The 17,677-nt window shown below is 38.5% G+C and overlaps 1 protein-coding gene across 1 annotated transcript; it reads right to left on the bottom strand.

The window, feature by feature from the left end:
- Positions 1-1,095: 1,095 nt before the first annotated feature.
- On the bottom strand, positions 1,096-8,134 carry LOC146467513 (uncharacterized). The gene is made up of 6 exons (XM_085125739.1): positions 7,675-8,134; positions 6,943-6,984; positions 3,390-3,460; positions 2,673-2,780; positions 2,230-2,436; positions 1,096-1,820 (listed from the first exon to the last, which is right to left on the bottom strand). Exons 1-6 carry the CDS (start codon positions 8,055-8,057, stop codon positions 1,339-1,341), a joined length of 1,293 nt encoding a protein of 430 aa, XP_084981865.1. The 5' UTR covers positions 8,058-8,134; the 3' UTR covers positions 1,096-1,338.
- Between the last annotated feature and the right edge of the window lie 9,543 nt (positions 8,135-17,677).

Raw genomic sequence — 17,677 nt, 5'->3', positions numbered from 1 at the left:
GACACGGTTAGTTGTTTAACGTTTACTATATTCTCTTAGCCGACATAATCTTGTATATTTATGATAGTTTGCTACAAAATAACGGAATGACAAATTTAATGAAGTTTAATGAAATAAAGGCCCCTTTCGATAATTTACATGAGCTACTGATTGGCCAAGACGTCAAACGAAAATGTCGCCAGCTAAGATTTTATGCTCGGCCCGAAGAAAGAACACTATGACTTCTTTTACCGCTCCTTTTGATAAATAAATTACCAATATCGATATCTTACTCGATAGAAAAGAGAAAAGTAGCTTTAATTTTTTTGTTCAATGTATTAAAATATAGCCCGATAGTAGAGTTCATTTGAAAGAAACGTCGTTTCTCTTGCAGGGCTTAGGATTTTAATTGTTGGTCATTCATTTTGTAGCCAAAAATGCAGCCTGTTCCAGGCTTACAAAATTTGCCGGACAGCAAGCTTAAGACAGAGTGTCACCGGAATAGGTCTTTGTCAATTTGAACTCTTGGTTTTTGAGGTTAATTGGACTGTATAAACTAAACTTCTACATTTTTTACTGCTCGTTTGAAAAACAATGGGTCAGTTTCGGAATACCCTGAACAAGAAAAGCCGCGCCTTTTAAATTATTGGAATCACTATATTTCCTTAACCATGAAATCGACCTTGCTCTTTGGTCAAAGTAAACACGTTCTTAACAGACTGGGGTACGTTCGTGGTATTTTCTCACAATATTGGTTTACCTCAGCCTCAACATTCTTATAAAAGGATAATTCTTAAAAAAAGACTGTGCGGGGAGAAAAAAGGCGGAGCGGAAGCAGAGACCTTTCAAGTTTTTGTTCTCAAACTATTTGTTCCTCGAGCATGGCTCAAACTTTGAAAAAAGCTACCAAAATTGTTGACTGGTCAATGGGATTGGATTTTTTGACCAGCAAATGTAGTCGTGACACTTAGGTGTGGATTGAATAATATTGCCTGCATGAGTTTAGAGTCCTGTTTCTGCCTCGGTGACCTAATCAGATTCGACCGACAGAAGATTAAGGTATTAATTAATTATGCATCGAATGCATAATGCGGCTTTTGGGAAATGAAGAAAACGTTTCAAGGAAACCAAGCTTTAATCTTTTTTTTATTATATCATGCTATGTTTATTGTTTTTCCTCTCACTCTACATTGTGTTACTATAGTCAGTTCTCTGTTTTGCTTGCTTCCTTCACTAAAGTCCCGTGTTTTAACTTATTCCTGTTTAGTGCAAAGGGAAATCAGATTTTGATTAAATCGCTGGTGAAGCTTTTCTTTTTTCGAGTCGTCGATGCGACATGAAAAGCGTTGCATCCACTCGTCACTTGGTGCACACAGCGCATGTCAACTCTCGACCCTCAACATATGGAAGGCACGGAAGTGAGCCGCATTTTCCTTCCACAGGGTACAGCAAGGCACCATCCTTGTTGGCGAAAGTACCACGAACATACTCCGGGTTAACATCAACACAAACGAAGTCACTTGAATGCCTGTGGTTCCAATGCGTAGTCATCAGATACCCATGATACTCTTCGGTCCATCCAGATGGACAGTCATTCCGTGCGGGCATCATGAGCATTGAGCCACGTGACTTGACGAAGCACACAACGCAGGGTGCTTCATGGTCGTGAATGGTTCTCTGAAAAGGATCTCCGTTGTACTGCTGCACGTAATACTCAGTGCCGTATATGTATCCCGCGTCTTGACGTCCATCTTTGTACTTGTCATACTTTGGATTGTGAGGAAGACAAAGGTAGTTCGCTCCGCCACCATAGTGGTTGTACCATTCTCCACCCATTATACCTAAAATAAAATGAGAGAAATTCATTATGAGGAAAATACAGTAGGAAACTAAAGGAAAGTGTTTTAGAGAGACTTGACCTGCTCCGGTAAAGCGGCTAAACCCCGTTTTCAGTGGATTGACTTAATATTTAATTTAACGAATGATTTAAGTATTGGCCATCTCCAACTCAGTTCTCTTGAATCCTCCCCTACTTCGAACAAAACAATGACTTTTCGTGGGCCTATTTGACCCTGCATTTAGAGTTTAGGAGCTTATGATGTCAAATTAATGAAAATTTACCCAGGAAACGAAATTCCGCTATTGTATCGCAAAATTGGAAAGCCACTGTTGTTGGAAAGGTTTCTCCTCTTCTTTTTCAAACTGGGAAGCAAAACTTACAATCAATTGCATTTTGCAAATCCTCCTTACCTTTATAAACTATCTGAGCACCAGTAGGACATGTGGTCCTTCCCCAGCGAACATACTTCACCCCAGACTGTCCAGTTCCATCTTGTCCCTTTTCTCCTTTGGCTCCTTGAGGTCCCTGGGCACCAGTCCTACCAGCAGCTCCCTGGTCTCCTTTAGGCCCAGGGGGGCCTGGACGCGGCTTACCAGTAACTGAATTTCCCGGTTCTCCTGTAAGAATATCATACTGGATAGATCAATATTTTGTTAGATGTAGATCAAATGATGATGTACTTGCAAGTCAGTTTTTTTACCTAGTTAGTTTGGTTTGTTTAACTTTTTGTCTTTTTTCCTGGTTGGCTTGCTTTATCAGGCCCTTCAACGTTTCGTTTGCAAAAACTAACATTTTGAAATAAAGCTATTCTTTGAAAGATTCTGTTTTTATGTTAAACATTTCCTTTGTGTACCTTTCACACCGGTCAGTCCAGTTTTTCCGGCCTGACCAGGCTCTCCTTTTGGTCCAGGAGGCCCTGGTGGTCCCATTTGTTTGTTTCCAGAGTTTTGGCCATGTTGTCCTGTAACAACAAAATACACTTCATACCACAAAAACAACAACTGATCACCCAAATGTGTCTGTATTTTTTTCTTTCTTTTTGATTTTTCATTTCCTTTTCTTTCTTCTCTTTCTTTCCCTTCTTTACTGTACTTTGTTTCTTTCGTTTCTTTTCTTCCTTTCTTTTTTCTTTTCTTTTGTTTTCTTTCCTTTCTTTCGTTCCTCTTGATCTTTCCTTCTTTCTTTTATTTCTTTCTTTCTTTCTTTCTTTCTTTTTTGCTTTCCCTTCTGTTTTCATTTCTTTCCTTTCGTGTATTTCTTTCTTTTCCTTCTTTCGCAAGTTTGTTTCTATGAGTAAACGAGTAACTGAGAGTGGCTAACGTCAACACATTATTCATTTTACAACCCCTCTTCATTTTTTCTAAACGCTATTGATTGGCGAGTAATTTTGTGTGCTTGGAGGAGCATTTTTTAGTTGTAGCGATGCTTCAATGAGTCTCCAAGGAGGTATGAAGCTTCCAAATGTTTTCAGTCATAGGCTACATTAAGTATTGTTCCCACAAGAAACTAACCTCCTTATCTAATTATAGAAGGGCATAGTTAGGTAAGCTGATATTCGATGTATACCAACCTAGAAGGTAAATTAGAAGAGACCCATAAGAGTCGCTTGATTTTGGCGGCAAACGCAGCAAGGCCTCAAATCTGCAGAAAGAACATGTTTATAATAATAATAATAAAATACTTCTTTTAAGAGGAGGCCTCCATCACTAAAAAGTGGTTTTCAGGGGGTCCTCTACAACAAAAAAGAGAAACAAGCAACATAAAAAAATTATAAACAATCTCCAAGAATAAGATATAAAAATAGGTAACAATAGAAATTAGGATCTACGATAAAAGTATAAACACCAACCTGATATAAGTCACATAAAAAAAACTTATTTAGATTCCTTTTAAAAATCGCGTTAGGCATAGGTCTTTTTAATTCGTTAGCTACGCAGGAAAGCAAAATCGTTCAAAGCTCTAAAGTATGTAGATTGTATGTATGTTTCAGTGAAAAACGAAGAATAAAGGTTTACAACATTTATACCCAGAGGGATGGCTGTGAGCATGTCTAATTCTTTGGATAAAGTCCTTAGATTTTTCTTTCAATTGAAAACTATTGAAAAGTAATTTAAGTAACAAAGACCAGAGTATTATACTGGAAAAGTGATTCAAACTTTTGAGTTTGATGATGAAATCCAAAAGTGAGACAATTCAAATGAAAGCTACTAAGCAGTACTTTCCTGCTGCGCTGTCTTTTAATGCTGTACTGGGTGGCTCTAGCTGTTTTAATCTGTTGATGAAATCTTAAAATGTGACCATTCCAATCTGAAAGCCACTAAGGAGTAATTTCTAGTTCAACTTCTGGGTCTGTGGACGAAATCGTAAGGTTTCACCACTCAAATGAAAGCTACTGATCAACACTTTTCTGCGTGCTTCATTATGCTGAACAATTTCGTTCTAACTTTTGATTCTCAGCATGAAATCTTGAAAAATTGTGAGCATCCAAATAACAGCTTCTTAGCAGTACTTTCATGTGGTGCTGTTTGTTATGCTGTACTGGGTGGCTCAACCTTTTTTACTCGGTTGATGCAATCTTAAAATGTGACCATTCCAACCTGAAAGCCATTGAGGAGTAATTTCTAATTCCACTTCTAAGTCTGTGGATGAAATCCTAAGGTTTCAACACTCAAATGAAAGCTACTGAGCAGCATTTTCTGCGTGCTTGATTATGCTGAACAATTTTTGACTCAGAGCATGAAATCTTAAAATGTGACCATTCAAATAACAGCTGCTAAGCAGTACTTTCATGTGGTGCTGTTTGTTATGCTCTTCAGGGTGGTTTTAACGTTTGACGCTGTGATAGAACTCCTAACTGTAATCTGATTTAATAGATTTGGATATTAATTCCCCTGTGATGTTGTCCAGTGGCGATGATGCGTTTGAAGTGGTTCTAATGTTTGAGTCTGTGCATAAAATTCAGTGAATGCAAATGAAACCTATCGAGCTGTAATTTGCTGTATACCATAAGATAGTACAACTTGTGAAGTGAGCAGTACTAGTCTTTTTTCTAGTGTACTTTTTAATTATATGTGCCTGAAAAGGTGTACCTTCCGTTTCAAGCCTGTACCTTAAATCCTGGCCCCAGTTGTTCAAAGGCCGGATAACTTTATCCGCTGGATAAGGCACTATTCGGGGTCTAAAATATACTTCACGTTAAACGTTGTCCAAGGTTTTCGTACACTCCTAAACTAGACTGTGGTTAGAGTGTGCATATTCGCTTGTACACGATGAAATACTGAAATCTTTGAACAGATTGAAACTGTCGGATAGTGACTTATCCACTGGATAAAGTTATCCGGCCTTTGTACAACTGGGGCCTGAAGTGTAACCACTCACATGAAAAATATGAGTATCACTTCCTGTGTTCCTGTTTATTGTGCTGTACAAAGTTGGTCTAACTGTTTTGTCACTGGCTGACTGTTTGTCAAATGTGATCGTCCAAACGAAAGCTAAGCGACTGTATTTTAATGTGTTTTCCATGATACTGTTTACCATGCTTTACAAGGTCAGTTCCAACTTTCCAGTCTGTGGATAAAATCCATGATATGGTTCACTATGCTTTACAAAGTGGTTCCAACTTTTCAGTCTGCGGATAAAATCCATGATATGGTTTACTATGCTTTACAAAGTGGTTCCAACTTTTCAGTCTGTGGATAAAGTCCATGTTATGGTTCAATATCTTACAAAGTGGTTCCAACTTTTCAGTCTGTGGATGAAATCCAAAAGTGCTGAGCAGTACTTCCCTGTGGGGACGTTTATTCTGATGTCAGTACTAGGTGGCCTCGCTTCTGGGTCTGCGGATGAAATCCTCGGATGAAACCTACTGGGCAGTACTGTTTATTATGGTGTACAAGGTGTGATTCTAACTTTTTGAGTTTGAGGAAATCTTAATTTCCTTAACCTTTGGTGTTATACCACACATTTTAAGTCTTCGTGTAAAATTCTTATATGTGACCAATCAAATGGACCCTTATGAGCAGTACTTTGAGACTAGATAAATCCTTAATCTTTTTTTAACAGAAATTTCCTGCGCATGTTGCTGTTCCCTATATACCTGGGTAAATCTAACTTTTGCGTAAAGGTGATTCTTTATATTAATAAATTAATGTTTTGGATTTCAAGTTTTCAGCCTAGGTGTTCAATTGGAGAAAGGCGTTGATAAATCAATGAGAAATTTCAGAATTTTGGCAGCAATCAATCAGTGCGCTCTCATGGGCAAGCCAGATTTGTTATTCTGAGAAGAAACTAGCTTCAATGGCAGTGCAGAGCTTAAAAGACATTAAATGTTGGTAATATTTACCATATATTCATTTTTATGCGCTTCAGACTTGCTTGGAAAAAAAGCAGTTAATTTTAAAAGATTAACACTATCAGCTATAACATGAACAGCAAAAACTAAATTTGATCTTGCCAACACTTCACCTTGCGTTTTTATACCCTGAGAAAATTAAAGGACCGATTTTAGTGGCATAAAAGTCGCCACAAGAAAATATGAAATAATCGATTTCATCAAGTAATTAATAAAATTTCAAAGCGCGTTATATAAAAAATATGATCTCTACTGAACTCTTAACTGCTTATATTAATTACGAAAAGCACCTTAGAAACTTTAGAATTTTGGCAGCAATTAATCAGCGCGCTCTTATTGGCAAGCCAGATTGGTTATTCTGAGAGGAAACAAGCTTCAGTAGGAGTGTAGAGCTTGTTGAGAAGAGATAAAATATTGGTAATATTTACCACATACTCATTTTATGCGCCTCAGACTTACTTGGCAAAAAAGCATCTAATTTGAAAAGATTAAAACTATCAGCTATGACATGAACAGCAAAAACTAAATTTGATCTTTCCAACACTTCACCTTGCGTTTTTATTCCCTGAGAAAATTAAACGACCGATTTTAGTGGCATAAAAGTCCTCACAAGAAAATTTAAATAATCTATTTCATCAATAAAATTTCAAAGCGCGTTATATAAAATATGTGATCTCTACAGAACTCTTAACTGCTTAGATTAATTACGAAAATCGCCTTAGAACCGACAATAAAGAAGCAAGCTTTATATATATTACCATGAGTTCCATACCTTTTTTCTATTTCTTCTAATCTTTTGGTACTTTCATTGTACCTGTAAAAGAGAGATCAGGGTGTCAGGATATTTCCACTTACCTAATATTAATTTCCTCATATGTTGGTTTCATAATGTCGCTTGCCCTCGAGCAAAGCTCGTTAACTTTGTCAGTTCAGACCCTAGCCTGAAACTCGCCTACACGGATTAATTGAGTTATAGCAAAAGTACGTTGGCTATGCAGCCCTGACAGATCGTCCAAATTCCCCGCAAAATTTAGAAGCCTCTTTCGAGAATATTTGAATTTAAGAACTAGCTGAATAGTTGATTGGGAGATGGATTTACTTAAGGAAATGCAATCACAACTATTGTAGAACATGTGGTCGGAAATTTCTCTCTCACGTTAAAACTTAGCTGGGATTTTTGGCTTCCGAAAATGCATGAATTTTTTTTTTCTATGTTAAAGTATGTTGCGAACATACTTATACACAATGTCAGCCGCTTTAGTATGGAAGTCGCTCCTTCACATCAAAGGTATTTTCAGATATTTCACGTAATATCTCTCAGTAAAACCGAGAGGCTTGAATGTATCTCAGCAGATGAAACTGATAATTAGCTGATACTGTACGTAAATTAAATTATCTTAGCTTTATATATATCTTTATTCAGGTTTGAAATGCGATCTGCTCGGCAGATGGTAAAATTTACCGTTATTCAAAATTTGGAAACTAGGAAATTAATCAAACGTACCTTTCTTCCATGGATTTCAATCGTTTTTCAACTTCCGTCAGGTTGGGGGTCGAATTTTTCTGAACTGCTCTTCGTCCACGGTACAACAAGGATTGTTTCAGTTCGCCTGTTTCAGCGGCGCTATCAGCTTCTACTCGACGCTGTGCTTCCCGAGTTTCATCCATGGCAGAGATGTGAGCCAGAATGGCACAACACATCATTAAAACAACCATGAACCGCAGACCATCCCGAAGTGTAATCACAGACAACGCCATTGCGGACCGAACGCGCTTACAGTTACTCGAACGAGATTTAGGCCGAGAAAAGCAAAATAACTTTCTTTCTCTAATCTCCAACACAACAAAGTTGTTTTGTGTAGTCGATATGGAAGGATATAGAGTCATGGGCGAGAATTTTTTCTCGTTCAGTGTGACGTTTCAGCATTTGAACAATACAAAAATATACCGTGACAAATGTCAATATACGTGGCTGCTGGTGAATTTGCAATTTTTGAAAGTAGTTTTCATCGGTCAAGGTTTCGCCCGCAGGAGGCAGTAAGGGTTCCCATGTCGAAGCGGGCTGCTCGGGATACTACTAGAGACCTTTAGATTTTAGTACGAGAACGACTACCAATGTGAAATTTGACTTCAAGTTTTTAGCGAAGTTGAGGGACCTTAAGCAGCGACGACGACGACGTCAACGAGAACGTCAGGAAACAATAGCTTTAATTAGCAACACACTGGCTCTACACGTGCGTTATACACTTTGGTACATTTCTTTGTCGTCCTCTGCAAAACAACAACGTGAAATAACCAAATTTTAAGGTTTTTATGGAGAACGTGAACGCATGATGATTAATTTTTCTTTCTCTTTCTGAAATTTAAAGGCGCCCCTACGACGTTAGCTCCTCGATAGTTCGGCTACATTGCACAAACTGAGGGAGTATAAATCATCGCGAATTTATTCAGAAGACGCGAAGGTAATTTTTTAAGTTTTGTCTTCGTCGTGGTCGTGGTCGTGGTCGTCGTCGTCGTCGTCGTCGTCGTCGTCGTCTCTGCTTAAGGTCCCTAGTTACTCTTCAGTGAGCGACGAACTTGACGAAGTTGTTTTGAATGACCATAGCTAAGTCCAAAAGACGAGATCACCTATGTTTCGAGGATTCTTTTTCAATTATACGCCGTTCTCACAAAAACTCGTAGTAAAATGACGACAGCTATCTCGTTTTCCTTCCGAAATGACACTCCTTCACTGATTCGCGCGCGCCCTTTGTCTATTGGTAGAACTCGCAGTCGTACTCACTCGTACTTAGTAGGTCGCTACTTAAGCAACGACGACGGCCGAGGCAACGACAACGCCTCAAAACGATAGGTTCAGGATAAGCAAAAAAGAAATAGCTCTGCACGAGCGTTTTAAATTCTGGTGGATTATTTTTACCACGGTCCTGTTCAAAACAAAAACGTGAAATGACGAAATTCAAGCTTTTGTGGAGAACGTGACAACTGAACGTGAGCGCACGACGGTGAATAGTTCATTCACTCTCAGTTCGCTCTCTTTCGTTCTCTTGAACACCACTACTACAATTTCATTCCCGAGTAGTTCAGTTTTGCACAAATTGAACAATTGAAATAATGTAATTGCTATGTAGCACAACTAAAATGAAGTTATATTTTTAATTGCAAGTGTTATTTTTATTCATTGTAATTGGCGTTAAGAAGGGAACTTTGGCAGCGACGACGCATGGCATTATAAAAGACGAGATGCGACTGAGCCCCTGTTATTTTAACTCACACAACCATTAAGAGAGATCAGAATGAAGATTCAGTGACTGCTGCGGTGCGATAAAGAAAGGAATTAAAATTGATGGCTGGAAGTGCGTCTCGGTTTCATTTTGATGAAGATTCAATAATAGCAATGTCAATATGCGTTAATTAACAGATAAAGAAGCCTCGAATATACTCTGTTCTGGCGCCAGTTGTTCAAAGGGTGGATAACTTTATCCACTGGATAAGTCACTATCCAGCGGAGAACATGTACTCTAACTAACGCTTTTGGCAAGTTTTCCACACAATCCGATACTTAAATTTGGCATATCCTTTTACTCTATCCACAAATTATAGGGATATCGGTAAAAATCGTGCACACATTTCATCTGCCGGATAGCGACCTATCCAGTGGATAAAGTTATCCGCTCTTTGACAACTGGGGCCTGTTATACAGCTCGCAGGAAACGACTAGAGCACGAACGAAGTGTAGGGGGGAGCCCGAGACACAGTCGAGCGTTTCTAAATTAACTTCTTGAGTGCTCTAGCCGCCGCTTCCCAAGTCCTTACAACACAACAGAGCATAGTCTGAAAGGCTTCTTTATTAGTTATATAATGATGATAAACAATCCTTAAATTTCCCCACGCATTCGCCCTTATTTTCAAAACAAACGAACGGAAGTGCGTCAGTGTGTATCTGTACTCTCTCGTAAAGCACCCTAAAATAAGCCAATCGTAATTTTTGTTAGAATGGTTCAAATGATTTGATTGTTTGAACAAGACGAAAGCTGTCAAACATGTCAAAGCATCAAAGTCCACAAACTGAAATGGGCTAAAGTTCATAAGACTTGCAGTTCGAATGTAACACGAGTGCTTCTTCATAGTTTTTCAGTCCAAAAAATCAGGATCGAAAAGTGAAATGTACTTCAATGAAATCCGACCGAATTGTGGCTCATGAAAACCTGGATGTTTTTAACATGACAGCTAGAAAACAAACTGCTTAAAGCCTGTGGCCGGTACTTAACAAACTGCCGCGCTGTGGTTTGTGAATGAACAACAATCAAATTTACGGGAGCAAGAGGATTGCTCGAACTGGTGAGAGCGATAGGGAAACTACACTGCTGTAGGACTGCTGTGGCCTTCCACTCAATGCACCGGAGAGGATACCTGAACAAGCTCTCAGTTGTTCACACGAGGGGCGAACGTTATCATTTCTGATGCTTCCTTCACTGCAATGACCGGAGATTGCCACGATGTACCGCGGTGGGACTAATGTGCCTCGGATCACAGCGTGATTGCAATCAGAGACAACGTTAAGTTCTTGTATATAAGTGTGTACTCGCTAGCCAATTAACTTTTCAGTTTTCTTAATGTTTTTTTGGTTTGATATTTTATTTCTACACGAAAATATAGCCAGCGAGCGTTTACCGTATTTGAGTTTTTAACACTGTAGTTAAGCTTATGGTATTTTTTCGTTTTACAGCTTACCTTCAAAAAATCGCACAGCCCATTTTGTGTTATCTTTGGTGTTTTTCGTCTCTACTCTCGTCAGTAATTTCTTCAATTTAGGCGCTGAGCATTTTTGCGTATCTTTGCTTGTTTATGTTTCTACGTGGCTCCTTGTTTTTATCGCTAACTTTTTTCGGTAACTTCACTTTCAATTTCCATGTAATTTGTACTGTGCTCACAGGATGGTCTATATCAATTGAAGATAACAGCTCGTTTTCGTTTTCGTTTCCCAGGTCCTATAAGACGTCCGGGTAAAAAAGAAAAGCCGTAGCCGAGAGAAGTCCGGGAATTGGTCGGCGATTTTACAAACGGGCCGATGGCGTGACACCATAACTCTGTGTTTCTGTAAAGCACGAGGTTTCAACCAATCATTGCGCTTGTTTAATCGAAACTTGGTTATAAAAGTAAATAATTAAGAAGCTTATGTTTGTTCCGTCGGCTCAACGAAGACAAAATTTTTGACGTATTTGTGTTGAGGTCGAAATAGCTGAACATTATGTTAATCTTGATGCGAACGAAAATAATTAATGAAAGGTGAAGTTGTCTAGCTGCACAACTTCAGTTTAATTACCTGAAATTTAAGTCCGCGGGAGTCAAAGGATTAGGCGCCATCCAAAAGCTGGGCACAAAAGCAGGAAAAACGAGATTATTAAAAACAGAAAATTTCTTTGTAATCTGTGTACACTCGATTAAGAAAAACACTGTTAGATAAAAGGTATCAACATTGAACGGTATTTGTTCCAACGGCTTTCTTTCCCGCTTTCTTCGCCTCGTGGAATGCGGGCATCACTTTTTCCTTGCTTCGACCAACTGTTTCATGTCGTCGTACACAGTAAATTTGTTATACCTGTGCGAAAAAACAACTGAAGTTATGTGTCTGAATTAGGTTAATTCAGTTGAATTGAAAAAGTAAATTATCACTCGAGACAGAAATTTAACATCAAGTGAAGGGAAACTAAACTTTGGAAACTTTCATCCATACAGGTTTAGTCAGTCTTCAAAGTAGAACTGGCCAGTATGTTTATGTTTCCTATTTTTGCGTAATTGTTTGCATAACCTTTAAATGATTAATACAGAGGGAAGATGATTCTTTTTTAAACGTTTTCTCGTTAAACATTGAACCAAAATATCTATCGGTCACACAGTAAATCTAACAGTGACACTAATTTCTTATGATTATTTCTGTCGTATCATTTGAGTCTGAAATTGTTTCTCAAGCCGATGAATCATCTGCGTATTACATGTAATGAATTACGAGCTAGAGAAAAAGTGTCTCGGTACATTTCACGGTTAAAATTCAAACGCGTACACAATGTCACTTGTCACTATCACGCGATAGAAATCGAGAGGGAATAATCTAAATTGTTTTAGTATAAATCTATTAGTCGCTTTAAAGTGCTACTATGACGAAATTCGTGTCTTTCTTATTTGAGCCATTTTAAAACATAAACAAGTAGTCTGTACGTGAAGAAGAATGCTGTTTACTTTTTTAAAATATCTCTTTTTGTTCCCGAGATATTCAAGTTTTTAAAATATGCAAATTAGCCAAGTGATGATGTCACAAACTCAACAGAATTTGGTCAAATATTATGAAAAAAGATATCTCAGCCAATTTGTATCAGAAATGCTTGATTCTTTGCAGTGACATTGTTCTAGGTGCGCTCCATAATGTGAGCTTATCAGTTTTGTTACCATGGCAACATACTGGGTTCAGGTCCTCCCTGACTTAAGGCGTTGCTGGCCATCTTTGGCATTCTATTTTGATATTTGCCAATGGTGCCTCATCTGCATGATCCAGCAAGCGTATAAATATGTTAGGTCGAGTTCGAGGCCTTGTTAAATGTTTTTCAAGCTGAAAATCACTAAAATATTGAAATCAGGTTGGAGGGGACTGGAAAAGAGTGAGTTGCCATGGGAACCGAATTTTTATAACCGTAGGCGTATTGCCTTTAGAACTATTAGCCTGCCAGGTTTCAATGGTCTCTGTTGTAAATTGACTGAGATAGCTCTACTTATAATATTTGACCAAAATTCGGTTGAGTTTGTGACGTCATCAGTCATCTCATTTACATATTTTACACATTTTTCAAACGTGAATATCTCCGGAACCAATGCAGATATTAAGAAACGGTAAACGGTGTTTTTAATCTTTCCTAGAATTTTATGTGATAAACCTTAAAATTCAAGAGGTGAAGAATTGATCATAGTAGCACTTCAAATTCTCTTCATCGACACCACGAAAACGCGAAGAAGCGGCCATTAGGGAGCTTAAGCAACGACGACGGCAACGGCAACGAAAACTTCATTTCATTTGTGCTGCTTCGCGATTATTTCAAGTCGCTCAACTTTTACAAAAATTGCGAACTATCCAGGAACCAAATTGGTAGGTTTAAGAAAGGAAATGAAAAATTCACCGTCGTCCGTTGACGTTTTCCACAAAACCTTAAATGTGGTCATTTGACGTTGTTGTTTTGCAGAGGACGGCAAAGAAATTAACCAAAATGTAAAACGCACGTGCGGAGTGATTGTTTTGGCTCATTAAATTTATTGTTTTTCGGCGTTGTCGTTGCCTTTGCTATCGTCGTTGCTTAAACTCCCTGTTACAAAAAAAAAGTTAACTATTTTGTCGACAACCGCACACTGTTGGGTTACTCATTCTTCTAGCTATCTACAACAGAATTTTAAGACACCTTCTTTGATCTTTTAGGCAATTCTCTTTTGGACTCCTTCAATGATGCGTTTCGGCATGGAAAGTTATCTGTTACACAAAAGCGAGGAATTATTTCGCTAATTCCCAAAGATGAAAGTAATCTGACTATGTTATCAAACTGGCGTCCAATAACACTTCTCAACGTAGACTACAAGATTCTGGCAAAGGCAATTGCTAAGAGGATTCAACCTAAATTGCCTAAACTAATTCACACGGACCAAACAGGTTTTATCAAAGGAAGATTTATTGGACAAAATGTCGAATACACAGATGTTAAGAAGATGCCAGGAGTCCTTGTGTTCCTTGATTTTGAAAAAGCTTTTGATACAGTCGGGTGGTCCTTGCTACAGAATGTCCTTAAACGTTTCAACTTCGGCCCGGTTATTCGACATTGGGTCTCTACACTCTATAATGATGTAGAAAGCGCGGTTATTAATAGGAGCTACACGACCAACCATTTTAAAATTTCAAGAGGAGTTCGACAAGGATGTCCATTAAGCCCTCTACTTTTTGTGTTAGGTGCAGAAATTCTTGCTCAAAAAATAAGACAGTCCCCTGGGTGTCGTGGTATAGAGCTACCACAATCGGTAGCAGCGAGAATAAGTCAATTTGCAGACGATACAACCCTCATCTGCAAGGATACAGACGCGCTAAAAGAAAACATGAAAGTTTTAAATGATTTCCGTGATATCGCTGGCCTTCGATTAAATAAAAAGAAAACAAAAGCAATGTGGATAGGTTCAAGTAAAAACAATAGAACTAAACCTATGGGTTTCCAATCTTATCAAGAACCAATTAAAACTTTAGGGACGCATCTATCATATGATAAAGACAGAAGCGATAACTTAAATTTCTTTGTGAAAATTTACAAGATGGATGCTAAACTAAACATGTGGCAGACACGAGATTTAACTTTATTTGGACGAACAATGTTAGTTAAGGCCTTGGGCATATCGAAGCTAGTTTATGCGGCCTCTATGCTATGTGTCCCGGAAGTGGTTGTTAAAACGGTCCAAGAAAGAGTATTTAAGTTCCTGTGGAAGAATAAGGGAGACAAAGTAAAACGATCAGTTGTCACGCAATCCCTCAATTACGGTGGATTAAACTTTCCAAACTTTCGCTCAGTGGTAAAATCGCTACGTTTAAGTTGGTTAAGCAGATTTTTAAAGAGCTCAGACGAAACCTAGCAGGCAATTCCAAATGCATACTTTAATAAATATGGAGGACTATCGTTCTTACTTAAATGCAATTATGACTGGAAACACTTAGATATAAATCTACCACTATTCTACCGTGAGATGCTAGATTATTTTAATGAACTACGTAGTAGTTACACGGATATGTATAAAAGTGAATTTATTCTTTGGAATAACAAACATATAACAATAGAGAATACGTCTATTTTTTGGCGAAATCTTTTTGAACGGGGAATATGCTTCGTAAGTGACCTGCTTGATGAAAATGGAAAATTTTTATCTCTAGAAAAGTTCCAACTTAAATACAATGTACATTTAAATTACTTGAATTATTTTCAACTTATTGCAGCCATCCCAAACCACTTAAAGAAAGGTGCTATTGAGAATGTTATACCTGACAGAAGTATTCTTGAGGAACGTGATACATTTCATCTCTCTGATAATAAAACAATCTTACTGAGTAAAATGCGTTGCAAAGACTACTACAAGTTTTTTCAGGAAAAGGTTACAACAGAACCTACAGCTGTGAAGTTGGTCTAAGCGGGGTTTTGATCTTACCCACCATTGGAGAAAATTATTTAAAAACATCTATAAAATATCCATTGACAATAAACTAAGAGAATTTGCCTTTAAATTATTCCATAGAATCTTATTAACTAATAAAGAACTTAAGAGATTTAAAATTAGAAATGACGATGCCTGCTTTCAGTGTCAAAACGTTGATTCATTGGAACACACTTTTTTTGGAATGCCCCGTAAGTATTAAGTTCTATCAAGAAATATTATCCTGGTTCAATGTATCGAAAAATACACAAATAAATTTGTCGAACGAACAATTCCTATTTCAAAATTTTACAATCTCACCCGCTGTGCACCGAAACCTGCGCCGTCAACTAGATTTGTTGCTTCTTTTCACAAAGAAATATTTATATGCATGCAAAATGACTGCGTCACACCCTAGCTTTTTGTTGTTTTTAACGAACCTAAAATTACAATGGAAAAGTGAGAATCTTATATAACTTTCCTTTCAGTTCTCCATATATATACTAGCTACAAAGACCTCTTTTTAGTTGTTTAGTATATTTAGCTATTTATTTATTTGGTTATTTATTTATTTATTTATTTATTTATTTATTTATTATATAATTATCTATCTTTTGGCTTCTTTTCCCCTACTAAATGTATGTGTAATGTTGCAAGCACTGTAAATATTATTAGTATAGCGTGATATTGTAAACCGGATATTGTAAGTATTGCAAAAACTGTAAGAATTATAACTTTGTAAGTACTATAAGTAGTGCGTAGTACTGTAAATATTGTGTGTCTTAGGCTAATAAAAAATCTACAACAGAATAGCTAGTGAGTAGAGTAGTCAATAAGAGAACAGCATTAGTTTGCCCAGCTCCGCAACAAATGTAAGTGTCGGTTTTTCCTTAGCGCCATCTATTTGCGCTAAGTCGTTTTGTAACGTTTTGTTTGCTTGTTTTGTTCTAGTTTTAATCGCTTCACTTCACCGCCTTACTTCATCGCTACGCTGCTTAGCAGTTTCTTCGCCGCTTCATTTGGAGGCAGTTTTCGTTTGTCGTTCTTTCAATAAAGCGTGTTATTATTACGGAATGCTGGAGTTTCTTTTGCCGTTGTGGTCATTACATCATTAAAAATTTGTTACACCCGAGTTATCCAAGTTGCGATGTCGGCAGTCGGGGAAGATGTCTTGAACGAAAAGCTTCTTCGCCTCAAGAATTCTAGATCGGGCCACTTATCGACTGTCACCGCCGGGTTGAGTGAAATCTATGCGTTGCTCTCAAACGAGGAGAACATTGATCTCGTGAATGAAAAGTTAACCGATTTTACCGCTGCTTTCGAGGCCTTTAAAGAAGCGCACATTTTTTACTTATCGTACGTTCAAGACGAGACTTGCATCGCGAGGTGCCAAGAATCTTTTGATCGTGAGGTTGTAGGAAGGGACGACTTTTCCCGGCGGGTCCAAGAATGGATCGTAAGAACTGAAGAAGCGGTTCGGTTAAACTCTCAAGTTAGTCCGGATGATTCGGCGAGCAATGGTGGTTTTCGGTTCGCCTCTAAATCTTCAAGAAGACCCGGGCGTTCGAGCTGTAGCCGTGGTTCGCGCGAGAGTAGTTGTTCATCCCGGTCCGTGGTAAGAGCGAAGGAGGCAGCTCGTACTGCGGAGTTGAAAGCAGAAGCAGCAGTTTTCAAGAAGCGCCAATTTTTAGAAGAGCAAAGGTTCCGTCTCAAGCAAGAGGAAAAGCTTTTGTCTTTGGAGACTGAAATTGCCAAATCACAAGCCAGAGAACAGGCTTTAGCGTCCGTGGTGGACCCTAATCTGCGCGTGGTTATTCCAAGTCCCGGGTTTATGGATCCTGATTCGCATATAGCTGCTGCAGATCCTGATAAAGTGGACGCGAATCGGCCTTTAGCTGTTCCAAGCCCAGCCAGCGCAGAATCTAATCCGCGTTTGATCGTTCCAAGTCCGGTCACGTTGGAAACCAGTCATCCGGGACGAACTTCGTCAGCACCAGTTGCTCAAGGTCACTCCACTATGAACCCAGAAGCGCCAGAATGGCCCCAGCGTCTGTTAGTCACCAACAATGATGGGTCTCTTTCTGGTTCTAATCAGTCCGGTGCGCTGTCTTCGCCTAGTGAGAGGGCTTTTCATGCGATGCTGGAGTTACACCAACACCAAAACGCATTACAGCGACAACAGAACAAGATCGTGGAGATGCTTGCGACGCAGCAAAAGAAAAGTTCACTTCCCCATCCCAAAGTCCCTATTTTTGACGGAGTACGGTCCCTTTATCAGAGCCTTTGAGAACATAATTGAGTCCAAA

This window comes from Pavona decussata, unplaced genomic scaffold (assembly GCF_977016875.1).
Source record: "Pavona decussata unplaced genomic scaffold, jaPavDecu1.1 SCAFFOLD_135, whole genome shotgun sequence".
NCBI lineage: Eukaryota > Metazoa > Cnidaria > Anthozoa > Scleractinia > Agariciidae > Pavona > Pavona decussata.
Note: the sequence above shows the minus strand (reverse complement) of the source record. Positions and strands in the feature narration are given on the sequence as shown.